Raw genomic sequence first — 24,954 nt, 5'->3', positions numbered from 1 at the left:
AGAACAATCTATATACTACTGAGGTTCAGAAGAAGTGATCACATGTTCTACCGCCCATCCACAGGAGATGCTTCAAGGCATTTATCACTTTTTTCATAAAAACGTCACAACAATACTTGGGTTAGTCTAAAGACTTCCCTATAGCTCAAACGGTAAAGAATCTGCCTGCCATGCAGGAGAGCAGGGTTCGATTCCTGGGTTGGGAAGTTCCTCTGGAGAAGAGAATGGCAATCCACTCCAGTATTCTTGCTTGGAGAATTCCATGGACAGAGAAGCCTGGTGGGCTACAATCCATGGGGTCGCAAAGAGTCAGACACGACTGAGTGACAAACACACACACACACAAAAGCTCTATGAAGACAGAGAATCTGAGTCGTTCATCACTGCACTTCTATATCTAACCAGTCGTCTAACAAAAAGTAAGCATTCAGGTAAAAGTTTCATGAATCACCAAACAAATAAATGGGGTTCTTCAGCCAGATCTTGAAGGATGGACATGGTTATAATAGGCAGAAATGGAAGAGAACTTTCCACTAACTTATTGCTAGTGGAAATAGCAATAAGTTGAAACATTGAGATCAGACACTATTGTTTCTTTACTGACTACTCCAGCATAGTGATTTCTTAATTTTCTACTCTTGCACATGTAGACAAACTATATCCCTGGCACCTAAACATGAATTTCATGCCTTGTCCTCCTCCTTTGGTTCTGACATGGCTCCTTGAGGGGAAGAACCCTGCCTTTTCCTTTTCTAACATTCTCTTTTTCTGGCTCCCAGCACAGGTCTGCTCATATAAAAAAGGCCACTATGCTATGCTGGAATATAACCTGGACCTGGGGTAAACAACCTGCTTTCAGTTCTGGCTATTTTGCTTAGACTCTTTGGATAGATCAATTTACCTCTCCAAATCTCAACTTCTTCTTCTTTTATAAATTAGGAATTAACAGTATCTTTTTAGAGAGGAATGCTATGAAGATCAAACTTATCAGTTCATTCAATACTGCCTTTCTAAAACCCTTTAAGAACTATGTTAATCACTGCAAACACACACATATATATCCTCTACATATATATACACAGACACACATATATATTTCCTCTACTTGTAAGGAATTCATGGTTTAATGGGAAAAATTTTTTAAATGAACATGCTTGCAAATCGAAAAAACCTTTCCAATGTGACATCTCTGGACAACTCTCTGATTCTGAAGCTCATTATCCTTAAAGTGACTTTGTAACCTATAGAAGCAGTGATTCCACAGATTCTGCTTATAAATTATAATTCTAAAAGGTCATCTAATCCCCTTGAATTGCCTCCACAGCATCTCCCATACTCAGTCAACCAACATCTGCTTGAATACTTCCACGAATTCTCTAGTTCAGAGACAATCTTCTTTGAATTACCACAGAGTTTAAGCCCTAAATCATTCTCTTGTCATAATAAAAAGTCCAAACAAAGAAACACTAGTAGTATCATCTAATGATAGATCAGTGCTCAGTGATGCTAAATCATGTAAAACGCAGATTATGCAAAGTGAGGGCAAAGGGACCATGGCTATTATGAAATGCAAGAACCTCAAAGGAAGTTAAATAAAAATCACTGCCAATATCCAGCATCAAAATGCACTCCTGATGTCCAGGATATTAATGGCACTCTAATTCTCTTGAGTCTTTCAGTATCATCAATAATATCTTAAGAGCCTGAACACTGGACATTTAACAGAGAAGAAACGATCTATAGCAGGCTAATTTGTTGCTTCCTAGGAGACTGGAACAATTTATGTTACTTCTACACTAAGTAACATTAATTCTGTATATCTTCCTGTCTGTAAAGAAAGTAGGGCTAAGTTGGTACGAAGACCAACTATTTAGGACACCTTGGGACTATCTGCAAATCAACGATAAATAATTACACCACTTTCTGTCTTTAATCATATAGAAAGTACCTTTCAATCAAGGTAATTTGGTTATTTCACCACCTCCAAAATCTCAGGATCCCTACCAGAGTATTAAACTTCTAGACCTTGGCACCCATCCCTTACTCCCCACCTCCAAACTCTAATAAATCACAAAGACTCACAGATTTTGTGTGCTCTGGGCGTGGAGCAATCACTGGGGGTGGGGTGCCATCATCATCATCATCTTCATCTTCTGAAACTGGTGGCACCGCAGGGGTCTCAGACACCGCCTTCACATTCTGCACAGTGACAAAAGCCAGATTCGTTAGGTTAAGGCAACATGGAACTTAAACTACCAGGGTCACCAATCTCCCAGAAGAAACCTTCTCCTGACACTCTTTCTGAAACACACATCAGCCTCCAAGCTCTCCACTTTGTAGCTGGCCTCAGGAACTCAGCCATCTCCCCTCTCTTCTTTTAGCTACCACTCCCCCTTCAGTCCCTGGAGGGCTTCCTTCTCCCACCCAAAGCCTAATTGTAGATGGGGAAACCAACTGACAGCTTTTCTACCTGCCTACACCAAACCAAACCCTGAAGACAAGCTTATATTTCCTTCTTCTCTATGAATTTTACTCTCTGTGCTGAAGAGAGGATAAAGTACAACATGTAGGAAAGCGATCAAAAGTTCAGAATTTTACAAAGCTTATCATTATAATTCTGTAGTCCTTTCTGATATGGTAAATAGAAGTTCTGAAAGGTCTTTGCCTCTCCTTTTCCTTCTTTACCAAAATATACTGCATCCCTTATGTTATCAGGTACCCTCACCTCAACCTGCAGATACAGAACATCAGGAGACCCTTGTCACAAGAAGCAATGAGATTTTCCCCAGATCAGATGCTACCTATTTCCTTAAGCTTCTGCCCTGTCTTGGAATGACCCTTACCAGCACCACTAATTGAATCTGCTATAACCTCAGAAACTTGATTTTCCCACACAAACTATAACAAAGCTGCGCCAAGACTGGCAAGTTTCAGGGCAAGTCCAGGCAAAAAGATCATACCATTACTGTTTACAACACATGTTCAAGAGATAAAATAGCTCCAAAATATGAGATTTTTGATAGAGATTAAATGGTTATAGTATAGGATCAGAGAAGCAATACAGATCTTTTAGTAGATATTGACATAATTCAACAGTTTCAGATTATTTTCAGACCATCTACTTTGTGCTCAGTAAGACACTGTGATGAATGTTTTTGATATAAATGTACAAAGATGAAAAAGATGGTTCAAGTCCTAAAAGTAGCTCACCATCTGATGCAGGAGACAGACAGACAGACAATTCCCCTTCTGCTGCCATTTGAGGCCGCTGGAGAGAGGAATGTCAGAACAACATGGGCTAAGTAAAGGAACTTATTTAGTTGAATATTATACTGGAGTTATGTGTGGGAGAGTGGCCTTTACCACATTTGACATACTAAGTAGGGAAAGTTGGCATCCTCATAGATTCTAACAGGACCTCCAGTGCAGGACATAACTTAAAAACTGCCAGTGACAGGCATTTGTAAGCAACTAGTTTTAGTGACTACAGGCAATGAATCCATCCTCTCGGCTTCAAGTTTCATCACTTGAGGAATGTGGAGGTGAGGACTGGTATAATTTGAGGGGTGCCCTTAAGTTACTTTCAGTTCTAAAATCCAATAGAGGTTCTTTCCCTGTGAAAGCACATATTTTGATACTTTTCCACTCTAATTTGTTTTCCCCTTATATTCCACTCAACAAAATTTAACTAGGAACCCAAAATGAGAATAAAATTAACTCAGCAGCCTCTCCATCCTCTTGGGGGCCTAGGGCTACCCACTGTAGACTATAAACACCAAGTTTGTTGCTTCCTAAAACTGTGCGGGAGGGGATTTCATCACCGTCCTTAGCAACACATTCTGGTTTCCACATGTGATGGCTTTGGGTGGTTGTATTAACGACTACCAGAATCAAGAGATATAGGTTTCTTTCCCAGAATTTTATTTCTTATCCCTGTGTTCTTTGCCAAGGCTATCCCACTTTAAGCCAAAGTTCTCATCCATAAAACGGAAATGATGACAAGAAGCTCTCTGCCTACCTTAGAGGACCACATGGAGAAAGAAATGAAGTGATGTGGGTATAAAAACACTCAGAAAGATGTAAGGAATCAATTAAATTATCATTATGGTTAATAACTACAAAGCTCTTTTTTAAAAGTGACTCCAACTCATCCACTGATTCACTGTAGATAAAGTGCCTGGTCCTATGGCTTACATTTTAGAAGAAGATGCATTTAAAATTCATCACCAAATTGCCAGGTAATAGTAAGAAACATGTGAGAGTAGAGATTGATTTAAAGTAAGGAATTATTACCTTAGATATAAGCAGTCATGAAAAGGCCTCTTTGATGGCCAGAATAAAATGAGAAAACAAGCCATCAGACCCTCTGGGAAAAGAATATTCCTGGCAGATGGAAGAGATACAAAGACTCTGAAAAGGGAACATGCTTGGAATGTTCCCGAAACCTCCAGGTGCCTACATATACTACTGAGAAGTGCTTATCATTTTAAAACTGCTGAACTTTGGGTAAAAACATAGGGATCTCTGATGTTCTGGCCAGGATTTCTCCCATCCATCCCACCCTAGCTTCATTAGAGGAGGGTTTCTTCCAGGGAAGGCAGGCTGCAACTATGTGGTCCAAGAGGGCTCACTTTCATTTGGAGGAGTGAGCAGTGCAAAGGCCCAGAGGGGTCATCAGTGGAAGTGACCTCCCAGAGACAGCAGCAGGAGAGGGTCAACAGCTGCTAGCCTGAGGCTGCAATCATGGATAGGACAAGTGAATTCTGGCCAAGACTGCTCAAAGATACAACAGACATTAGAGAGAGGTCCTACACTAGTCATACATGCCTGGCTTTGTGCACATACATAAAAGCTTCAAAAGGGACAACCAGAAGGTTAAAGTTTCTGGACAACCCTGAAAGAGATCTCAATAATGAGCAATGATATAGATTTTAACAACACTATCAGTCAATGCAACCTAACTGACATATACAAAACATTCCACCCAAGTTCTGAAGAACACACATTACTTTTAACCATTTATGGATAATTCTTCAGACTAGAATATATGCTGGGCCATAAAACATATCTCAATAAATTTTCAAGACTGAAAACACACAAATGTCTTATTTAACCACAGTAGAATTAAATTAAGAGATAAACAACGACAAAAAATTTCTCCAAAGAAGATAAACAAATGGCCAATAAGCACATGCCCAATACTCAACATCATTATTAGGAAATGCAAATCAAAACCACAATGAGATATCACTTCATATCCACTAAGATGGCTATAATCAAAAGACAGACAATAACAAATGTGGGAGAAGATATGTAGAAATTAGAAGCATCCTAATGTTGGTGGGAGTGTAAAAAGGTGCGGCCACTGTAGAACACGGTCTAGCAGTTCCTCAAATGGTTAAACATAGAATCACCACGTGACTTAGAAATTCTACTCCTAGGCATATACCAAAGAGAAATGAAAACACAGATCCACACCAAAGTTTGTACATGAATGTTAGTATGAGCATTATTTATAATAATCAAAAATAAGAAAAAAGCCAAATGCCCATCAACTGATGAATAATCAATACAATAAAATATTATTCAGACTTTTATAAAAAGGAATGATGTCCTGATACATGCTAGAACATGGATGAAACTCGCAGGTATACTAAGTGAAAGAAGCTAGACACAAAAGACTACATGGTCTATGAGTCCATTTACATAAAATGTCTGGAAAATGTACGTTTATATAGACAGAAAGAATATCAGTGGTTTCCTAGGGTTGGGCATGGGAGTTTGAATGAACTGTAAAAGAATACTAGGGAACTCTTTGTGGTGATGGGAATATTCCAAAAATAGATTGTAGAGACAGCTGCACAAGTCTATAAATTTAATACAATCACTGAATTGTACAATTCAACTAGTATGGATGAATTTTACGGTATATAAATAACAGTCAATAATGCTATCTTTTAAAAGTAAAAATTTTAAGTTATATGTAAAACCAGCAGGTTCTTATCTTACATTTTATATAATACAGATGTGTAAGGAGTTAAAAGTAAAAATTCCTCAGGAATGCCTGATAAAGATGGCAGATTGAACATAGGCATCTATTTCTTAAAATCTCATTAGAACTATAATAAATAATGGCCTGTTAAAGCCATTAAACCCAGAAGGTTGGGGAAAACAGGAAAGAAGGCAGGATTAGCAAAGGAGGCAAAGACAAATAGATGAGCAGTAACTGTTAAAAAGACCAAATCTCAAGTTGATGGTAGGCAAATCTGAAAACCAGTCTACATATCTATGCTGCAAAATTAAGGCAAGGAAAATAGAGTAAATATTTTAAAAAATCAGAGAATTAGTCCAGCAAGTCTTAAAAAAAAAAAAATGTGATGATCTAGTTTACCACCCTTGGAAAGGCTAAACACTAAATATTAACAATATTTACCTGTTAGGTAAATCAAATCCTTTACGATTATATAGTGAAAGTGACAAATAGATTCAAGGGATTAGATCTGATAGACAGAGTGCCTGAAGAACTATGGATGGAGGTTCATGACATTGTACAGGAGGCAGTGATCAAGACCATCGTCAAGAAAAAGAAATGTAAAAAGGCAAAATGGTTGTCTGAAGAGGCTTTACAAATAGCTGAGAAAAGAAGAGACGCTAAAGGCAAAGGAGAAAGGGAAAGTTATACCCATTTGAAAGCAGAGTTCCAAAGAATAACAAGGAGAGATAAGAAAGCCTTCCTCAGTAATCATGCAAAGATGGGCACAATAAAGGACAGAAATGGTATGGACCTAACAGAAGCAGAAGATATTAAGAAGAGGTGGCAAGAATACACAGAAACTATACAAAAAAGATCTTCACAACCCAGATAATCATGATGGTGTGATCACTCACACTAACCTAGAGCCAGACATCCTGGAATGTGAAGTCAAGTGGGCCTCAGGAAGCATCACTACAAACAAAGCTAGTGGAGGTGATGGAATTCCAGTTGAGCTATTTCCAGTCCTAAAAGATGATGCTGTGAAAGTGCTGCACTCAGTATGCCAGCAAATTTGGAAAACTCAGCAGTGGCCACAGGACTGGAAAAGGTCAGTGTACTTTCTTTAGAAAAGTGTCTTTTAAGCTTAGGATCAACCTTCTGATACCTTTTGCTCACTTAACATGGAGGCTACCCCAGCTTTTTTAATTATAGAATTTAAAGTAATTTACTCTTGAAGATTACCCAGGACTCTTTCCTGTTTTTTATATATATTCTCTCACATACAGAGCAGCTGTGTGAGAGAATATTTTATATATATTCCACATACAGAGCAGCTGTACTTTCTGCTGTCAATCTGATCTTATCTGCTTTCTATCTTCCATAAATTTCCAACAATGGTTCATTAATAAGCATTGTTTTGAATTTATTTTTTATGTATCTTTTCTGAATTTAAGAAATTAAGCATAGCAAGAGAGACAGAGATATGAATTCATCCCACTACACAGATCCAAATTCCAGAGGTCTCTTTCTAAAATGGTTGTTGTTATTCAGTAGTTCAGTCGTATCCAACTCTTTCTGACCCCATGGAGTGTAGCCTGCCAGGCTCCTCTATCCAAGGATTTTCCCAGCAAGAATACTGGAGTGGGTTGACATTTCCTTCTCCAGTGGATCTTGCTGACCCAAGGACTGAACCCACATCTCCTGCACTGGCAAGCAGATTCTTTACCACTGGGCCACCAGGAAAGCCCTTTCTAAGATGGTAGTTTAGACTAAAATAAACATCTAACTACATTATTTAAAATACTTCCTTAGCTCAAGTGGAGAGTCCAAGTTCTTTCACCTGACATGATGGATCCTTAACAATGTGGCTTTTGTTCATGCTACCTCACACAAGAAAGCATTGATGGCCCTTTTTTCTGGCTGGTATCATTGCCTACATTTACCTGACACTGTGTTACTTACCTGACACTGTGTTATCAATCCTTGTTTACGTGTTCTGATTCCTCACTAAGTAGTGAGATCAACAGCAAAGACCTTACCCATCCTTTACTCTTGGGCACCCACAGAGCCTATAACATAGTAGGTGACCATTTTATAAATGAGAGCTCAGGCATTAAAATGCTAAATAATCTGAGATGGATCTCAGACCAATGAGCCACAAATAAAAGAATTTTAGAACTAGAAGAAACATTAAAGGTTATGTTTATTAAATGAACAAACTGTGAGGGCCCAAGAACCTTGTGCCAACTATCCTGTACTACCAAGCAGAATAAATCACTCCATCAAATATGACCCTCATTTTATGTTATTCATGTACTCCTCTTGCAGCCCTCATCCTTCTATTTTTTCTCAGGGACTAAGATAATGCAAAAATTTTATCTCTGTATCACCAATACCTGGGCACAAAGAAAGTGCTAAATAAATATCTATGGTTAAATGTATAAATGAATGCTGCAGAGAACTAAATATTGTACTCGTTTCTACTACTAATTCATTCAAGGATAGGAAGCATGTCATGTTATCTCTGAGTCCCAGTTCCTTGTGTCAGGAGATTACAGTATCATTCAAATATTTCCAATATCAAATGGAATGATCTGTGTGAAACCAATATGGAAAACAATGCCATGCTATCACAGGACAAACCATATCCCCACATATAACTAGTAAGGAAATAAAGAGGACTGAGCCACAGGGATAATGTTCTGAATTGGGGAGAAAATGTCCTTGACAATCTGGTGGTTTTAATTGTAGATACTAAAATCAGTACAGGTTTTTACAAAGCAGGTGTTATCCTCTCCGCCATATGGCATGAGCCCCAGGGCTCCTCCTCCTCACTAAGGAACAACAGACCAAAGGCTTTACTGCAATCTCCTTTATAAGACCTCTCTGACATCTTCTTTCTCAGTTCCCTGCCACAGTGGGAAAAAAACCCAGGACAGAGACTCAGAAGACCTTAGTTCTAATCTGGTTGTATCACCATACCAATTATGAGTCTCCAGGAAAGTCTGTTTCCTACCTGTGAAATGGAGATGATAATTTCTTCACAAGGTTAATTTGTGAGGACGAATTATGTTAACGTACATAAGTTACTGGGCTTCCCTCATAGCCCAGTCAATAAAGAATTTGCCTGCGATGCAGGAGACACAGGTTTGATTCCTGGGATGGGAAGATCCCCTGGAGAAGGAAATGGCAACCCATTCCAGTGTTCTTGCCTGGAGAATCCCATAGACAGATGAGCCTGGCAGGCTACAGTCCATGGGGTCATGAGAGTCGTACACGACTTAGCGACTAAACCACCACCATATAAGTTACTAACATAGTGCCTGGCACATCTTAGCTACTCAATAAGTAATAGCTGCTACTTCGCCTTTAAAAGCATAAAGACATTTGAGCCACAAAGTACAGTTCAGTTTTGGTTAACATCCCTTCTTCAACAATTTACAACTCAATAATGGGGAGAAATTTCCAAGGATCTTAACATCAGCAAGTTCTTCACCACCTTTTAACTGTGTCTCTTCCATCTGATGAAAAAATGAATCAGTGGAAAGCAAAACGAACTGGGAATCAGTTACCTATTGCCAATAACCCTTCTCAATTTCAGTTTTATCATCTATTATACAAGAATAATAACCTGTCTCATTAAACTCCTGTGAAGATTAAAAGAGATCGTGAATATGAAAGGACCCAGGATGCTACTGGCAATGGACATGTGAACCTTTTTTTTAAATCACTAATTACAGTATAAATGACTCAGAATAAACCAATCTCCAATGCTGGAAGCATGATTCAACGTTCTTGGATTGTGACTCAGTATTGTGTTAGAATGTATGACTCTTCCACTTAAGATCCTTCAATAGCTTGTTATTACCTTTAAAAGTTAAAATTCCTACATGATCTGACCTGCCTACACTTCACATTCCAATCATAACAAACCACTCGCAGTTCTCTGTGCAAGCCAACCTCACGAACCTCCTTGCCTTAGCACATGCTATTTATCCTCTGCCTGGAATACACTTGTCTCTTTATTATTCTTCCCCAAGACAACTAACTCATTCAGTTCAGACTTCACCATCAGGAAGCTTTCCTTAAACATCCAATCTTTTATTCAGTACGTGCCACAGTATAATTTTATTCAGTATTATATCGTTGTGTGCCACATGCCGTGGAACCTGCAGCTGACAGGTGAGACACAGTTCCTGGCCTCATGAAGTTTTAGCATCCTGTACTGTAACTGTTTGCGCCTTCATGACACTCATACGACTGGGAGATCAGGAGTTTGATAATGTCTGATTCATCCCTATACTGTCATTTCTCCACAGAGGACCTGGCATAGAATAGCGGCTTTGCAAATGTTTAGTAAATCAACATAAAATAACCAACTGTGCACAAGAGACAGCACTAGATAAAAAGAATAGCAGTAATCTAGTATAGTAAGCCACAGCTTACTCATTATAAGACCCTTTCAAATACATCAATACCTCATCTCATAATCTGCTTTAGAAAAAGGAATTGGTAAGTTGTGAAGGTCAGAGGGACCCATGAGGTCATCAATGACTTCTATACATTCCCTCATGTGATAGGACATTCACTACAACTTCAGAGGACAGAATGAATGACCTTAAATTAATAGAATCTGCTCCCTTCAACAATTAATCCTAATCCTGGTTTTGTAAACCCAATTAACCCAAAAGAAGGAATTCTCTTTTAAATGCAGCTATTTGAGGACATTTCCAGGTAAGGCAAAGTGTATAGTCCTCATTCTACTGAGAAAAAAACTGAAGCTCAGAAAGGCAAAAAGGTTCAAAGCTAAAACTGAAAACTGAGTCTAGGAGCCAGTTCTTCTGGTTCCAGGGTTAGGATTTCTAGAGCATTAATAAATTAAAGCTGGAAGGGATATCTACTGCTTATTAACTTCAAGTCCTTTACTCTGAGGCCCAGGGTGGGAGAGTGACCAAGATGAGTGCCCACCAGCTCAGACTCTGCATCTACCACACTGACCTGATCCCTAAAAATCATACCTGCCCATATCAGAATAGAGGAAATAAAGGCTTACCAAAGTGTTAGAAGAATTATAATCCTCAGCTGATTTATCTGCAAAAGAAAAAAGACAAGTAATTCAGTCAGTAAACAATTACAGTGAATCCTTTCTTGAGACTTAAGAAGCCTATTCAGTAAAATACTTGCCAAGCTTAGAATAACAGTGTTACTGATACTACAGTCCCAATACCATGCTAAATACTTTATACACATTACCACCTCTAATCCTTGCTACAGCTGGGTACTATTATTATGTCTACTTTTATAAATTTGGAAACTGACATTCATTGAAGTGATTTGTCTACAAATTATTTAACACACAGGTTATTAGGAGTCAAGATTTGAATCCTGGTCTAATTCTAAATACTATGCTAGAACTATATCCACATTATCAAGCCTCAGTGATTAAGGAAATTTCCTCCATTCTAAGAGAAAAGGAAACAGTTCATAACTGGTATCACCCTGAGACATCTATAACAAATCAGCATGCGACTTCAGCTTTTAGAAAGGATCCTTCTATATCCATGTCTATTCCCCACAAGGAGAGAAAAACTAAGGAAACTTAGTTAAAACTTAGAAAAACTAAGAAAAACTTAGGAAAAGAGCTTCCCGGGTAGCTCAGCTGGTGAAGAGTCTGTCTGCAATGCAGGAGACCCTGGTTTGATTCCTGGGTCGAGAAGTTCCCCTGGAGAAGGGATAGGCTACCCAGTCCAATATTCTCACTTGGAGAATCCCCGTTGATAGAGGATCCTGGTGGGCTACGGTCCATGGGGTAAGCGTCGGACATGACTAAGCATCTTAGCACAACACGGTCATGTCAAGTATAATTAAAGGTATGGTCTTATTTCTGACAATTTCTGACACTAGATCTAAACTCCCTCAACATCACCAAATTTTATTAATTCCAAGATATATATTTTTTCACATTAACATCTCTGAAACAAAGATGTGTCCTACAGTCAAAGGTATTTCATGATTTAATTGGCAGCTTCTTTTTTCTTCATGTATGTAAAATAACAATGCATCTTACAATCAATGATATCTTAAACTTGATAAAGTATGATACACAAACCCAATGGAGATCTAGCAAGAAAATAAGTTTAAACACCAAGTACTATGTTTGGATTTATTCTTTAATTCCTAGAAGTCCAAGAAGAAATTGATTTCATCAGTTCACCAACAATGGAATTAAGGAGAAGAAATATTATATCAAATCCTACATCTACCTCACCAGGAAACAAGCCCAGATAATGTCCAAGATCTCACATACATGAAAGTGTCAGGTATAGCTCCTGTGATCCTGTGACAAATTATGAACCCACAAACTGTGATAATATGTTCTTAAAGCAAGCCCTGAATGGCAAGCTGTACCCTAGAGAAATCAAATCAGGATATAGCTTAAACATAATTCACTTGTTTTTCTTGTCCAAAAGCAAATTCCATACCAAGCAGAATACTATGCCTTCACTGCACCACCTCCAACCTTCCGTAGTACTACTGTTTTTGAGGACTGGGTATTCTGGTAATAAACATATCTCAATCGTATAAAAGAAGAGTAAGTTTGCACCTTCTAAATGAGATGTACAATTTTTATATATAAAAATTAAATTTCATAGCACAGAATGACACAGCAGAAAGCACTTCCAATCCCTTCATTTTACAAATAAATAAACTAAGGTTCAGAGGAAAAGAAACTGGTTTAAGATTACATAAATCAAATGCCACAAATCCGTGGCAAAGAGGGCTAAAACCCAGAACCTGAGGTTGTCAGTTCAGTTCAGTCACTCAGTCGTGTTCAACTCTTTGAGACCCCATGGACTGCAGCATGCCAGACCTCCCTGTCCATCACCAACTCCCGGAGTTTACTCAGACTCCTGTCCATCAAGTCGGTGATGCCATCCAACCATCTCATCCTCTGTCGTCCCCTTCTCCTCCCACCTTCAATCTGTGCCAGCATCAAGATCTTTTCAAATGAGTCAGCTCTTTGCATGAGGTGGCCAAAGTATTGGAGATTCAGCTACAACATCAGTCTTTCCAATGAATATTCAGGACTGATTTCCTTTAGGATGGACAGGTTGGATCCCCTTCCAGTCCAAGGGACTCTCAAGAGTCTTCTCCAACACCACAGTTCAAAAGCATCAATTCTTCGGTACTCAGCTTTCTTTTGGGCTTCCCTGGTGGCTCAGAGGTTAAAGCGTCTGCATGGAATGCGGAAGACCCGGGTTCGATCCCTGGGTTGGGAAGATCCCCTGGAGAAGGAAATGGCAGCCCACTCCAGTACTCTTGCCTGGAGAATCCCATGGAGGGAGGAGCCTGGTAGGCTACAGTCCATGGGGTCGCAAAGACTTGGACACGACTGAGCGACTTCACTTTCAGCTTTCTTTTTAGTCCAACTCTCACATCCATACATGACCACAGGAAAAACCATAGCCTTGACTAGACAGACCTTTGTTGGCAAACTAATGTCTCTGCTTTTTAATATGCTGTCTAGGTTGGTCATAACTTTTCTTCCAAAGAGTAAGTGTCTTTTAATTTCATGGCTGAAGTCACCATCTGCAGTGATTTTGGAGCCAAAAAAAAAAAAAGTCTGCCACTGTTTCCACTGTTTCTTCATCTATTTGCCATGAAGTGATGAGATCAGATGCCATGATCTTTGTTTTATGAATGTTGAGCTTTAAGCCAACATTTTCACTTTCTTCTTTCACTTTCATCAAGAGGTTCTTTAGTTCTTCACTTTCTGCCATAAGGGTGGTATCATCTGCATACCTGAGGTTATTGATATTTCTCCCGGCAATCTTCATTCCAGCTTGTGCTTCATCCAGCCCAGCGTTTCTCATGGTGTACTCTGCGTATAAGTTAAATAAGCACAGTAACAATATATAGATTTGATGTACTCCTTTTCCTACTCGGAACCAGTCTGTTGGTCCATGTCCAGTTCGAACTGTTGCTTCTTGACCTGCATACAGATTTCTCAAGAGGCAGGTCAGGTGGTCTGGTATTCCCATCTCTTTCAGAATTTTCCACAGTTTATTGTGATCCACAGAGTCAAAGGCTTTGGCATAGTCAATAAAGAAGAAATAGATGTTTTTCTGGAACTCTCTTGCTTTTTCCATGATCCAGCAGATGTTGGCAATTTGATCTCTGGTTCCTCTGCCTTTTCTAAAACCAGACTGAAGTTGTCAATCTAGTCTAAATTTTGCTTATCACATTACCTATTATTTGGTACAGAAAATAAAGTGTTAAAAAAACAGGAAACAAAAAAAAAATTGGCATGAAAAATTGTGCTTTGGTTTTAGACAGCAAAGGATTTAAAGACCAAGTTGAAAACACACTTACATCACTGGTGTATCACTCAATTGATATGTTAAGGCTCTATGAATAAATCACTTACTTCCCCAGAGCCTAAATAATTTCTCTGAGTATGCAAAATGTGGGTAACAGTACTTGTGCTGCCAGTCTCTCAATGTCATCATGAGAATCAAATGAGATAATTTATGTGCAAGCATATACAAATTGAAGTAGTGTTGTCATAATTAATATGAGAATAGTATGAGAAGAAAGGAAATAGGAAAATGAGAGATAGGACATTTAAAATAACTTGCCATAAAAAAATGAGATCTACTGTATAATACAGAGAACTATATTCAATACCCTATGATATACTGTAAAGCAATTATCCTCCAATTTAAATTTTTAATAAATAATTTTTTAAAGGAAAAAATATCGTATGATAAACCATACTGGAAAAAAATATTTTAAAATAGAGTGTATATATAACTGAATCACTTTCCTGTATAGCAGTAACTAACACAACACTGGAAATCAATTATACTTCAATAAAAAAATAACTATGACAAATATACAGTTTTGCCTGGAGCTGCTTTGGTCTTCAACTTACAGAAAACAAAAAATCCTTCAATGTTATTCATTTATGGATACATGCAGGAACATACACACAATACCCTGAATGTGTATATCATATACCCATATTCACTCATATATACTTAAAGGGGACTTTTTATATTCCAAACATACAGAAACCCACAGAGCTGCTTCCATAAACATAAACAGTATTTGTATATATCTACACACATACACATAAAAAGAGATTATTTCAAAGACTTTGCTACTGAGGCTTTCAAAACCAGCTCCTAATCTGACATCTCCATGACAAACTCTTGAAAACACAAACCCTAATCTAGAAAACTTTCCTACCCATGATCCCTCAAACCCAATACTGCCTTGGAATAACTCACTCCCTGAATGGAAGAAGTGAGATAGATCCAGCGGGGACAGATATCAAAAAAAGGAATATGCTAGGGACATGTATAATGCTCTGCTGGGCACCACTATGCAGAATGAGCAAAGCTGCAGTTTGTCATCCTCACCATCTGTGCCCTTTGCTACAAGCCAGATACTTGCTGGGAAAAGCATCCTTCAAAATCAGTTAGTTCATCCTGGTTCTCACTATCCCCAACAACACTGACCTTTAAAAGAGACAACAGTAACACCAGCATTAAGCACTGAACTCAGAGTTAAGAATAGTGGTTAAGAGACTACTAATTTAGGCACAATAGAAAGGCATTTGGGGCTCTAATGTTTGCAAAACAAGAGGAAACTGGAAGTGGTATATACTAAAGATACTACTTGCCCTAAAATTCTAAGATGCTATATAAAAGGCAAGTTTCCAGAAATGTAGGCCTTCTTAGGACTTGCTTAAGAAAAGAAAAATCTCTCTGCCATGGAAGGAGGTGTTCTGAGTAAGAGTTACTAGAAGGAAATGGTAATTCCTAGTCCAGGAATTAGGAGACCTGGATTCTAATCCCAATTCTGGTATGAAAAACATTCTGAAAAACACAGCCCTTTATGCAGATACAATGAATACATCTAAAGAACATTTATTATTATATTTGGCCTTTTTTCATTTGACTGATAAAAATTCATTTCTTGAGGAAGAAATTGGGCTTGCCTACTTAAATGTGTTATCACATAACTTACTGATATTGAAACAATGATAACAATGGCTTACATTTCCATGGTGCTGTTTTATAACCTACAAAGAATTTTCACATCAGTGAGCTCATTTATTCTCATCACAACCTCTTGAGATAGGAAATAACATCCCCATTTTGAAGCTCAAAGAAATAAAGTAATTACTAAAATCTAGTCAGTATCAGAATCCAGATTTTCTAGCACAAAATCTATGTTTTTATACATAATATCACAGTATTTTTCAGAAACATGCCGTTTTAGAGTGAAGACTCAAGTTTGATGCAAAAACCCAAAATCGTAGCTCTCAAATTCCAAAATTCCATCTTAGTGAAAGTGCCATCTCTACTCTTCCCATAATGTTCTTCCTTCACATCAACAGGCATCCAATATGAAAACATTTTTTTTTTGTCCCTAGACTGTCCTGGACACAATCTCCATACCTGTAAAGCTCATATACTTCTGGCTGTTGGAGGTCTTCTTTGAGTTATAAAATTCCAACACATCCAGAACAGCCTGCGGGTTTTTCTTCTGCTCCGACTTAGTGATATTTGATGTCTGAAGCAAGCGGGCCCATTGCTCTGGCATCCCCTGTAAGAGAGATATGTAAGGCTGTCAGCAAGGCACACAGTCACAGGGACCCTGAAGCAAATTCAGAACTAACTATGGAGTGGAAGATTGGTTCAAGATGGGGAAGCAGAGGACATGTGCTCACCTCCTCCTCCAACAGTTAGTTAGTTTAGCACAACTAACTGCTGAACAGTTAGCTAGTTTGCTGGAACCCATCAAAAAAAAATCCAAAGACAAAGGTGTAGCCGCAATGAGATTATAGGACAGGCACAATCACTGTAAAACCAAATCCAATATCCACCAGGTGGGAGACCCACAAACTGGAGAACAATTTTACCACACAGAAGTTCTGCCACTCTTGTGAAGATTCTGAGCCCTACGTCAGGCTTCCCAGACTAGGAGTCTGGCAATGGCACTAGGAAACCCCAGGGAACCTAACTTTGAAAGCCAATGAGATTTGACTACAGAACTTCCACAGGACTAGGGGAAACACACTCCACTTTTGGAGAGCACATACAAAACGCTGAGCCCAACAGGACCCAGGGAAAGGAGCAGAGACCCCATAGGAGAATGAACCAAACCTATCTGCTAGTGCTGTAGAGTCTCCTGAAGAAGCAAGGGGTGGCTGCGGCTCACGGTGACAAGGGCACTGGCAGCAGTACTACCCATTGGCATGAGCGCTCCTGCAGGCTGCCATCAGCCCTATCATAGAGCCTTTAGGTCCAGGGTTAGGTCACCTCAGGCCAAACAACAAACAGGGAGGGAACACAGTCCCACTCATCAGCAGACAAGTGGGTTAAAGTCGCTGCCCACAAAAGCAAAATCAAGAATACTATACCTCTTGAGATAGGAAATAACATTTAGATTTGACATGGAAATCAAAAGATTTAAAGACAAGCAAAAACTAAGAGAATTCAGCACCAGCAGACCCACTTTGCAACAAATGCTAAAGGAACTCCTCTGGGTGGGAAAGAGACTAGCAACTTTAAAAAAGAAAACTTCTATATATATGTATTGTTATATCAAAACCTCATGGGTGCAGCAAACCCAAAAACTACATTGTGTGTTAGTCACTCAGTCATATCCGACTCTTTGCAATGACAAGGACTGTAGCCTGCCAGGCTCCTCTGTCCATGGGATTCTCCAAGCAAGAATACTGGAGTGGATTGCCATTTCCTTCTCCAGGGGATCTTCCTGACCCAGGGCTTCAACCAGGGTCTCCTGCATTGCAGGTAGATTCTATAGATACACGTAAGCAAAAGAAAGATCACCCCAAACACAACACTAAAGATGGTAATCAAACCGCAAGAGAACAAAGGAGGAAGGGAAGAAAAAAGACCTATGAAAACAAACAGAATAATTAACAAAATGGCAATAGGAATATACATATTGATAATAGATTATATGTGCCAACCAAAACACAAAGACCTGCTGGGTGGATACAGAAACAAGACTCATATATATGCTGTCTACAAGAGACTCTCTTCAGACCTAGGGATACATACAGACTGAAAGTGAGGGGTTAGAAGAAGGTATTCCATGGAAATCAAAATTAAAAGAAAACTGGAGTAGCAATACTCATACAAGATACAACAGACTTTAAAACAAAGACTGTTACAAGAGACAAAGAAGGACACTACATAATGATCAAGGGATGAATCCAAGAAGATATAAAAACTGTAAACATATATGTATTCAACATAGGAGCACCTCAATATATAAGGCAAATTTTAACAATTGTAAAAGGGGAAATCAATAGTAATGCAATAGTAGTGGAAATTCAGCATGACTAATTATTAGAGAAATGCAAATCAAAGCCACAATGAATATTACCTCACACCAGTCAGAATGGCCATCATCAAAAAATCCCTAAACAATAAATGCTGGAGATAGTGTGGAGAGACGGGAACCCTCCTACACTGTTGGTGAGAATTTAAATTGGTACAGCCACTATAGAGAACAGTATGGAGGTTTAGTTTAAAAAACTAAAAATAGAGCTACCATATGACCCTGCAACCCCACTCCTGGGCATACATCCAAAGAAAAATATGATCTGAATGGATACATGTATTCCAATGTTCATTGCAGCACTGTTTACAATAGCCAAGAAATAGCCAAAAGAAGCAACCTAAATGTCTGACAGAGAAATGGATAAAGAAAATGTGGTATAGACAGACAATGGAATACTACTCGGCCATAAGAAAGAATGAAATAATCTCATTTGCAGCAACATGGATGGACCTACAGATTATTATACTAAGTGAAGTAACTCAGACAGAGAAATATCATATGATACCCCTTATATGCAGAACTTGAAAAGAAACAATACAATTAAACTTACTTACAAAATAGAAACAGACCCACAACCTTAGAGAACAAACTTATGGTTACCGAGGGAAAGGATGGGGGGAAGGGATAGTTAGGGAGTTTGGGATCACCACCTACACACTGCTATATTTAAAATAGGTAACCAACAAGGCCCTACTGTATAGCACAGGGAGGTCTGCTCAATGTTACATGGCAGTCTGGATGGAAAAGGAGTTTGGGGGAGAATGGATACATGTATATGTATGACTGAGTACCCCTGCTGTCCACCAGAAATTCACAACATTGTTAACTGGCTATCAGTCAGTTCAGTCGCTCAGTCATGTCTGACTCTTTGCAACCCCATGGACTGTATCACACCAGGCTTCCCTGTCCATCATCAATTCCCGGAGCTTGCTCAAACTCATGTCCATCCAGTCGGTGATGCTATCCAACCATCTCATCCTCTGTCATCCTATTCTCCTCCTGCCTTCAATCTTTCCCAGCATCAGCATCTTTTCTAATGAGTCAGCCCTTCGCATCAGATGGCCAAAGTATTGGAGCTTCAGCATCAGTCCTTCCAATGAATATTCAGGATTGATTTCCTTTAGGATTGACTGGTTTGATCTCCCTGCAGTCCAAGGGACTCTCAAGAATCTTCTCCGACACCACAGTTCAAGAGCATCAATTCTTCGGTGTTCAGCCTTCTGTATGGTCCAGCTCTCCCATCTATACATGACTACTGGAAAAAGTATAGCTTTGACTACACAGACCTCTGTTGGCAAAGTAATGTCTCTGCTTTTTAATATGCTATCTAGGTTTGTCACAGCTTTCCTTCCAAGGAGCAAAACTCCAATATAAAATAAAAACAATTTTTAAAATTTTTTTAAAAGAACTAACTTTGATAACTGATAGCAGCTAAAGATGAGTTTAGTCATTCCTTTCTCTGCTCTCAGAGCTTCTCACAGGCCTCTCTTACAAGACATCTTACTGTATCAGTTAACTTCTTGAGATGTTTGCTCCTCACCAGGCTATTCCTCCTTTAAAGCATGAACCTTATCTGATTTGTCTCTGGATCATCAATGCCCACCACAGAGTCCCTGCCAAAAGGCCACTTAACCGAGGTCTATTTAAGGAATGGAGATTTAAAGGCTTCTCTGGTACAATTCTGGAGGTGTAGAAACTGTCCCTCTCAAGAACATGAGAAGATAGTAATAGGGGTCTCAGGAAAAGACAGAGGCATCAGGAAGTCTGGAAAAGATTAAATTTAACAGTGCATAGCCAGAACTCTGAAAGACCAAATGTCTTTCTGTGACCCAAAACTTACTGTAAACTCGCCTGTGACAGCATCAAAACCAACGTGAATCGTGTGCTCAAAATCTGAAGGAAGAGAAATCTCTGGCCGTTCCTTCTCCTTCTTTTTATTTGCTGCAAGAGAAACAGGAAAAAGGAGGTAAAAACAAGGATATGACTACATCTTTATTTATTTAGCTCTTTTGTTGAGCTCTAAGCTCTTTTAAAGGCCAAGGACTATGATACAAATTTACCTGTGTATTTACAGAGCCCAAAACCAGACCTAGATTGAAGTAGATGCTCAATTCATGATTAAAGGTTTAATTTTTCATTGAACTAAAGTAAGGCAGGAGCAGAAAGAACATTTATCAAAATGTCTTAGTTTTACCACTAATGAGTCTGTTGATCCAGGGCAAGTAACTTCCTTTTTCTGAACCCTGGTTTCCCCATCTGCAAAATGAGAAGACTCAAGTAAATGGTCTCTAAAGAGCCTTCCAACCCAGAAATCTTATATTCTATAAGCTTCTAAAACCTGCTTCTACCTTTTGATTCTTGATTATGCATCACTTTAAGGTTCTCCACATTATGGAATTTTAGATTTGGAAATTGTTTCTTAAAATGAGTATCTAATAATTAATCAAGTACAATGATTCAAGTTACTTTTTTCTATTATAATTGATTTACAATATTAGTTTCAGGTGAACCACACTGTAATTCAATATTTCTATAAACTATCCTCCATTTAAAGTTGTTATAAAATATTGGCTATATGCCCTGTACTGTAAAATATATTTCTGTATCTTATGTATTAATTCAAGTTCTTCATATGTAATAATATTCACTGTGGCCTCACAGCAACCTTATCAGTTAAGTACTATCATCCTTACTTTGCAGATAAAGATGCTGAAGCATAGAGACTAAGCTATTCGCCCAAGATCAAACGGTTAGTAACAGCAGCAGTCAGACTCAAATCTAGGCAGTCTGGCTCAGGCTCTAAGTTCTAAACCACTATTCTATGCTGCCTCCCTAGGCTAGGACCTCAAAGAATCATTAGCAGGTGTTTACTAAAGGTCTGCTGATCTGGCACAAAAAGCTTCAATATTTACAGAGTTATTGTGCCCTTGTCATACCCTTGTGTTCCCCCCAAATTCATATATTCTAACTCCCAGTACCTCATAGTATGATCTTATTTGGAAACAGAGCCATTGCAGATATAATTATTTAAAATATGATTAGGTCATATTGAAGTAGGTTCAGTCCCTAATCCTGTCAATGTCCTTATAAAAAGGGAATATTTGGAGACAAATGCACACAGGAGGAGATAAATGCAGAGATCAGAGCAGTGTTTCTTCAAGCCCAACAAATTTTTCCTCACGGCTCTCAGAAGGAACCAACCCTACGAACACCTTCATCTTGGACTTCCAGCCTCCAAAACTGAAAATTTCTTGTTTAAGCTCCGTGTTTGGGGTAATTTGTTGCAGCAGCACTAGCAAATTAATATAACCCTCTCCCAGCTAAAAAGAATTTCAGGTCTTGGTATTAGCTAGACCTAGTCCACTGGATGGAGAAGGCACTGGCAACCCACTCCAGTACTCTTGCCTGGAAAATCCCATGGATGCAGGAGCCTGGTAGGCTGCAGTCCATGGGGTCACTAAGAGTTGCACATGACTGAGCAACTTCACTTTCCCTTTTCCCTTTCATTCATTGGAGAAGGAAATGGCAACCCACTCCAGTATTCTTGCCTGGAGGATCCCAGGGACGGAGGAGCCTGGCAGGCTGCAGTCTATGGGGTCTAACAGAGTCAGACACAACTGAAGAGACTTAGCAGCAGCAGCAGCAGCAGCAGTCCATTGGAGCCTCAATGCAATTTTGTAACAAGTAGGATAGTGATACTGGTGCCCATTTGACAGAAGAAACCAGAAGTTTCAAGAAGTTAAGTAGCCTTTCCAAGGTACAGAGCAAGTCAGCAGCAGATCTGGGGCCAGGATTGAGGTCTTCAGGCTCCCAGCCCCAAAGCCTTTGTATTCTGTCACTCCTCAGTCAGTTCAGTTCAGTCACTCAGTCGTGTCCGACACTTTGCGACCCCATGAATTGCAGCACGCCAGGCCTCCCTGTCCATCACCAACTCCCAGAGTTCACCCAAACTCACGTCCATCGAGTCGGTGATGCCATCCAACCATCTCCTCCTCTGTCGTCCCCTTTTCCTCCCACCCCCAATCCCTCCTAGCATCAGAGTCTTTTCCAATGAGTCAGCTATTCGCATCAGGTGGCCAAAGTACTGGAGTTTCAGCTTCAACATCAGTCCTTCCAAAGAACACCCAGGACTGATATCCTTTAGAATAGACTGGTTGGATCTCCTTGCAGTCCAAGGGACTCTCAAGAGTCTTCTCCAACCACAATTCAGAAGCATCAATTCTTCGGTGCTCAGCTTTCTTCACAGTCCAACTCTCACATCCATACATGATTACTGGAAAAACCATAGCCTTGACTAGATGGACCTTTGTTGGCAAAGTAACGTCTCTGCTTTTGAATATGTTATCTAGGTTGGTCATAACTTTCCTTCCAAGGAGTAAGCGTCTTTTAATTTCATGGCTGCAGTCACCATCTGCAGTGATTTTGGAGCCCAGAAAAATAAAGTCTGACACTGTTTCCATTGTTTCCCCATCTATTTCCCATGAAGTGATGGGACCGGATGCCATGATCTTCGTTTTCTGAATGTTGAGCTTTAAGCCAACTTTTTCACTCTCCTCCTGTCACTCCTACTATATATAAAATAGATAATGAAGACCTACAGCATAGCACAGGGAACTCTACTCAATACTCAAAAATGGCCTACATGGGAAAAGAATTCAAAAAAGAGTGGGTATATGTATGTCAGATTCACTTTGCTATATACCTAAAACTCAACACAGCATTGTTAACCAACCCCAATAAAAAAAACTTTTTAATAAAATATTGAGTTGGAACAAATTTTCATTCAGGCTTTCCTCACCATCTTACAGAAAAATGCGAATGAATTTTTGGCCAACCCAATAAAAACTATAATTTCACACACACACACAATTCAATAATAAGAAAACAAACCAATGAACGACATAGGCAAAAGACATGAAGAGACACCTCACTAAAGAAGATATACAGACAGAAAAGATACTCAACATCATATTTCATTAGGGAACTGAAATTAAAACAATAAAAACCCCTACACACCTACTAGAATGCCAAAATCTGAAACTGACAACAGAAAATGTTAACAAGAATATGGAATAACAAGTATTTTCATTCATTAGAACTGGGGATGCAAAATGGTTCAGTCACTTTGGAAGAAAGGTTGGCAGTTTCTCAAAAAATTAAACATACTCTTACCATACAATCCAGCATTCGTGCTCCTCCGTTATTTACCCAAAGGATCTGATAACTATTCACACAAAAACTTGCACATGGATGTCTGCAGCAGCTTTATTCATAATTGCCAAAACTTGGAGCAACCAAGATGTCCTTCAGTAGGTGAATGGATAAACTGTGATACATCCAGAAAATGGAATATTTTTCAGCACTAAGAAGAAATGAGCTATCAAGCCATGAAAAGATAATGAGGAACCTTAAATCCACACTACTAGGTGAAAGAAACCAATCTGAAAAGACGACATACTACATGATTCCAACTATCTGACATCTGAAAAGGTAAAACTATGGAGACAGTATAAGGATCAGTGGTCGCCAGAGATGAGAGGGGAAGGAAGGATGAGTTACCAGAGCACAGAGAAATTTTGCTGCTGCTGCTGCTGCTAAGTCGCTTCAGTCGTGTCCGACTCTTAGCGACCCCATGGACTGCAGCCCACCAGGCTCCTCCGTCCATGGGATTTTCCAGGCAAGAGTACTGGAGTGGGGTGCCATTGCCTTCTCCGAGAGAAATTTTAGGGTGACGAAAATATTTTGCATGATACTATAATATTGTGTGTGTGTATACATATACATATATATATTTATTCAACTCACAGATTCACAACACCAACAGTGAAGTCTAATGTAAAATATGGATGTGAAGCGAATATGATGTGCTGATGTAGGTTCATCTATTGTAACAAATGTACCACCTAAGGACAAGATGTTGGTAGTGAGGTTAGATGTGCATATGTGGGAGCAGAGTGTTTACAGGAAATCTGTGTACTTTCCACTCAATATTGCTGTGAATCTAAAGCTTCTATAAAAAATAAACTTTTTTATAAAGATTTTGAGAACTCTGCCCTACAGACTTATATCCTCTATCTCCCACTACAGGAAAACCTTGTTTTACTATGCTTGGAGTTATTATACTTCACAGTAACTAAGTACTTTTTACAAATTGACAATTTGTGGCAACCTTGCATTACCAGATGATGATTAACATACTTTAGTGATTAAAGTATTTTTCAATTAAGGTACACTGTTTATTTAAAAATAGATGTTCATTTAATAGACCACAGTACAGTGTAAACGTAACTTTTATATTCACCTAACAGAAGCAGAAGATATTAATAAGAGGTGGCAAGAATACACAGAAGAACGTACAAAACAGATCTTCATGACTCAGATAATCACGATGGTGTGATCACTGACTTAGAGCCAGACATCCTGGAACGTAAAGTCAAGTGGGCCTTAGAAAGCATCACTATGAACAAAGCTAGTGGAGGTGATGGAATTCCAGTTGAGCTATTTCAAGTCCTGAAAGATGATGCTGTGAAAGTGCTGCACTCAATATGCCAGCAAATCTGGAAAATTCAGCAGTGGCCACAGGACTGGAAAAG

General features: G+C 39.0%; 1 protein-coding gene across 8 annotated transcripts in view; it reads right to left on the bottom strand.

Annotated features, from left to right (window-relative positions):
- Positions 1 to 24,954, bottom strand: part of PAK1 (p21 protein (Cdc42/Rac)-activated kinase 1) — a 165,946-nt gene that overhangs the window by 45,353 nt on the left and 95,639 nt on the right. For all 8 annotated transcript variants that reach the window (XR_826420.1, XM_010853246.1, XM_010853245.1 and 5 more), the window contains 4 exons: positions 20,202 to 20,302; positions 16,444 to 16,591; positions 11,028 to 11,065; positions 2,083 to 2,199 (listed from right to left, as the gene is read on the bottom strand). Coding sequence is in view for 7 of the 8 variants with exons in the window: in XM_010853246.1 (XP_010851548.1) it covers positions 2,083 to 2,199; positions 11,028 to 11,065; positions 16,444 to 16,591; positions 20,202 to 20,302 (404 nt within the window). In the remaining variant the exon portion in view is untranslated. The remainder of the gene's footprint in view (positions 1 to 2,082; positions 2,200 to 11,027; positions 11,066 to 16,443; positions 16,592 to 20,201; positions 20,303 to 24,954) is intronic.

Source organism: Bison bison, unplaced genomic scaffold (assembly GCF_000754665.1).
Source record: "Bison bison bison isolate TAMUID 2011002044 unplaced genomic scaffold, Bison_UMD1.0 scf7180017864324, whole genome shotgun sequence".
Taxonomy (NCBI): Eukaryota; Metazoa; Chordata; class Mammalia; order Artiodactyla; family Bovidae; genus Bison; species Bison bison.
This window is presented reverse-complemented; position numbering and strand designations above follow the sequence as displayed.